A 4529-nucleotide genomic window follows, 5' to 3' on the forward strand; every position below is an offset into this window, starting at 1 on the left:
CAGGAACTATTCGAGCCGTTCATGCCAGACTGGGGAGAGAGGTGTTGTAATAATGTAAAATATGTGAAAAATAATGTGTTTTTCGAACAACCTAGTATGAGAGCCTGTTCTAGTACACCCCCAAAACAAAATCAAGACTTTGTAAAAGAGCATAATAGGACCCCTTTAAGAATAATGGAGCTACATGCTTCTGTGAACCTTCAATGCAGCAGATTTTTTTCTGAACTCTTCCTCAGATTGGTGTCTTGACACAATCCTGTCTCTGAGCTCTACAGGCAGTTAATTTGACCTAAGGGCTTGGTTTTCGCTCTGATATGCATTTTAACTGTTGGACCTTTTATTGAGAGTTGTCTGGCTTTCCAAATCATACCCATACTCGTACAAGTGATAGTAACATCTACAAGCGATAATGGAATGCTCCTGAGCTAAATTTCAAATGTGTGCAGATTATTTTAGCTTTTTATTTCTAATAAATTTGCAAAGTTCACAAATCTTTTTTTTTTTTTTTTGCTTTGTCATTATGGTCTATGGAGTGTAGAGTGATGTGAAAAAAGTAATTTAAAGCAGTTTAGCTAAAAAAGGCCTCTAACACTAGCTTGCTCTATTCTTTTTCTATTCTATCTGTTTTCTTTTTATTTATTATAATAATAAAAAAAACCTTGCTACGTGTACTGCATTAAGCTGAGAGTTGTTTTAGCACTTGCATATCATTGCTCTCTTGTTGATTTTGATTGCTTCTATTGTCCTCATTTGTTAGTATCTGTGGATAAAAGCGTCTGATAAATGACCAAATGTAAATGTAATGTTATATATTTATATATATATATATATATATATATACACACACACACATAGAGAGAGAGAGAGAGAGAGAGAGAAATGGATACATATAGATAAGTAGATAAATAGAAGTAACATGATAAGTAGATAAATAGAAGTAACATTTTAACTAAGCATGTCAGGACTTCATGTGAGGTGTTGCATCTGTCCAGTTCAGTTTGAGCTCCTCACACGTGGTTTGATGTGTTCTCATGAGGTGTTAAGTGTGTTTTATTTGTGTGTCATTTGAGAGTCCTAATGCTGCGTGTGTGTGTGTGTGTGTGTGTGTGTGCAGTACATGCAGAACCAGAGTGATCCCAGCAACATCGAGCTGACCGTCAACATCCTGACAATGGGCTACTGGCCCTCATATACACCGATGGACGTCCATCTGCCCGCAGAGGTGTGTGTGTGTGTGTTGGTGGTGTGTGAGTGCATGTGTTTGTGTTTGTGGGTAATGCGGTGGACACACAACACCCTGTCTGATGAATGTATGTGTGTGTGTTTGTGTGAGTTTGTGTGTGTTTGTGGCTAATGCAGCGGACACATGATGCCCTGTCTGATAAATGTGTGTGTATGTGTTTCAGATGGTGAAGCTTCAGGAAGTGTTTAAGCTATTCTATCTGGGGAAGCACAGCGGGCGTAAACTGCAGTGGCAGCCCACACTGGGTCATGCAGTCCTGAAGACTGAGTTTAAAGAGGTGAATGCAGCACACACACACACACACACACACTCAGTACAATAAAACCATAAAAACTTCATATAGAGTCAATATAGTGACGCCTGAACTCTGTTTGACAGACGAGACACAGCAGAGGCTCTGCATTCACTGAAGAACACCAGCTCATAATTATGAGACACAATGTTACAATTATGACAAAAAGTCTACATTATTAGATGAAAAGTCATAATTATGACAAAAAGTCAAAATTCTGAGTGTCTTTAATGCATAGAAAGTTAAAAAAAACGCATTTATTTAAATTAGAAATCTTTTGTAACATTATAAATGTCTTTACTGTGACTTTTGATCAGTTTATTGCGTCATTGATGATTGAATTATTTTTTTTATCTTACCCCAAATAAATGAATAATTGAAATTTTGAATATTTGAATAATTTAATAGTATATCACAGTTTTGAGCAACAAATCAAAATATTAGAATGATTTCTGAAGTATCATGTGACACTGAAGACTGGAGTAATGATGCTGAAAATTCAGCTTTGATCACAGAAATAGATTACATTTTACTACATGTTCACATGGAAAACAGCTATTTTAAATTGTAATTATATTTCACAATATTTACTGTAACTTTGCCTTGAATTAGCATTGAGCGATACTGACCCGATTGTGTGTCTCTGCAGGGTAAGAAGGAGCTGCAGGTGTCTCTGTTTCAGACTCTCGTCCTGCTAATGTTTAATGAGTCTGACGAGTGTTCAGTGGAGGAGATCCGCGCAGCCACAGGCATTGGTACGTTCCCCTGGTCTGATATGTATGTCTGTGTCAGTGGTCAGTAACACTTGTGTTGTGTGTGTGTGTGTGTGTGTGTCAGTGGTCAGTAACAATTGTGTGTGTGTGTGTGTGTGTGAGTGAGCGTGAGTCAGCGGTCAGTAACACTTGTGTTGTGTGTGTTTGTGTGTGTCAGCGGTCAGTAACGCTTGTGTGTGTTTGTGTGTGTCAGCGGTCAGTAATGCTTGTGTGGTGTGTGTGTGTGCATTAGCAGTCAGTAACACTTGTGTGTGTCAGCGGGTGGTAACGCTTGTGTGTGTGTGCGAGCGAGCGGTAAGTAACACTTGTGTGTGTGCGTGTGTGTCTGTCAGAGGACGGTGAGCTCAAGCGCACGCTTCAGTCTCTGGCCTGTGGGAAAGCGCGAGTGCTGAATAAAATGCCACGTGGGAAAGACGTGGAGGATGCCGACTGCTTCCACTTCAACAGCGACTTCAGACACAAACTCTTCCGCATCAAAATCAACCAGATCCAGATGAAGGAGACGGTGAGCGTGTGAATGTGAATGCAAACACAGCACACATACAGCGCATCGTCTCATTCCCATTCATTTTTTCCATAAGGGTTATAAAAAAAAGTCTTAAGTTAAGAGTTCTCATCCATTAACTAAATCAAGCAGCTACGAGGAGAATCACAACATTACAAAATCCATTGTGAAGCAAAAAAGTATTTGAAAATCAAAAAGGCGAAGGTACAATGAGGGAAAGAGCTACAAGAATCACAGGCATTGTGAAAGACAATTAAATAAAAATAAAAAAAACTATTGATTTAAAGTTCTGGATTATAGACATAGAAACAACATATTTTAATTTGATTGCAAAATATGAATATACATACAAATAATTCAGTATATTTGAGACGTCATTCAGTGTTGTGTATTAATTCATTTGTAATTATGCTGGTAATGACTCATGAATGTGCAGTGTGAATATACAGATGAGCTGATGGTCATGTGATGCTCATGTGATGGTCAGGTGGAGGAGCAGGTGAGCACAACCGAGCGCGTGTTTCAGGATCGTCAGTATCAGATCGACGCGGCGGTGGTGAGGATCATGAAGATGAGAAAGACTCTGAGCCACAACCTGCTGGTGTCTGAACTCTACAACCAGCTCAAGTTCCCCGTCAAGGTGACACACGTGTTCATCTGTTTTACTCATCAACATATACACTAATCAAGCAGTCACCTGTATTTCTATACAATACAGATTCATTCAACACAGCTTCACAGAAATAAACAGGAATATACCAGTGTTAATGTAAAATTCATAAATTATAAAACTAATTCAGTTTCAGCTGTAATGCAGCTCTACAGAAGACAATAGAGTCATTATTCAGATCAATTCAGTTGTTTTTTACATGGTACATAAATATCAGGGTCCTGCAGGCCTGGAAACTCAGAAATGATTAAACTCTTGAAAAATCACAGGAATGTTTCACTTCACTTGATATATTATGAATAATACATAATTAAAGCATTTTAATGCATGAATTATGTCTTGTAATGCACCTAATAATGCATTTTATGATGTCTAACCACATTTATAATACATTATAATATTCGCCAGGTCATTGTTACTCTTTTAGAAAGTATAATGCATTAAAACACATGACAAACAGCCAATATCAGATGTAACATATGAATAAATATTATTATGCACTTAGAATTGGGTTAAAAAAAATTAATAACAGTGTGCATTAGGGCTGCATGATATGTAAGGGATAATGTACATGAAGCCGGTTGTTATCGCAGAATAACCCCCGACAGGATAATCGCTTGGTTATTCAGCGATAACAACCGGCTGCATGTACATTATCCCGCTTTGAGTTGAAATATTTGAACGCAAAGCTTCCGTGAAGAAAGCAGTTGCTAGCAAGTGGCAAGTTCAAACTGGATGGACATTTAAGGGAAACGGTGCAGTCATACCACTTATTACACAACATTTCACCACATAAATAATTAAGGCAATGAAATATATTGATTTAAAGGGGTCATATGATGCAATTTCAAATTTTCATTTCTCTTTGGAGTGTTACAAGCTCTTGGTGCATAAAGAAGATCTGTAAAGTTGCAAACACTAAAGTCTCAAATCCAAAGAGATATTCTCTTTATAAAAGTTAAGAGTCAACCACGCCTACCTAAAACGGCTCGTTCTAACACGCCCCCACATGTCTACGTCACTATGTGGAAATATTAGCATAATGC

The 4529-nt window shown here is 37.9% G+C and overlaps 1 protein-coding gene across 1 annotated transcript in view; it reads left to right on the forward strand.

The window, feature by feature from the left end:
- cul4a (cullin 4A) overlaps nucleotides 1–4529 on the forward strand; it is a 39118-nt gene that overhangs the window by 29475 nt on the left and 5114 nt on the right. Inside the window, exons 15-19 of the mRNA XM_016561484.1 lie at nucleotides 1115–1222; nucleotides 1407–1520; nucleotides 2185–2290; nucleotides 2641–2813; nucleotides 3301–3453. Coding sequence (XP_016416970.1) covers nucleotides 1115–1222; nucleotides 1407–1520; nucleotides 2185–2290; nucleotides 2641–2813; nucleotides 3301–3453 — 654 coding nt within the window. The remainder of the gene's footprint in view (nucleotides 1–1114; nucleotides 1223–1406; nucleotides 1521–2184; nucleotides 2291–2640; nucleotides 2814–3300; nucleotides 3454–4529) is intronic.

Source organism: Sinocyclocheilus rhinocerous, unplaced genomic scaffold, assembly GCF_001515625.1.
Source record: "Sinocyclocheilus rhinocerous isolate Xijiao unplaced genomic scaffold, SAMN03320098_v1.1 scaffold589, whole genome shotgun sequence".
Lineage (NCBI taxonomy): Eukaryota > Metazoa > Chordata > Actinopteri > Cypriniformes > Cyprinidae > Sinocyclocheilus > Sinocyclocheilus rhinocerous.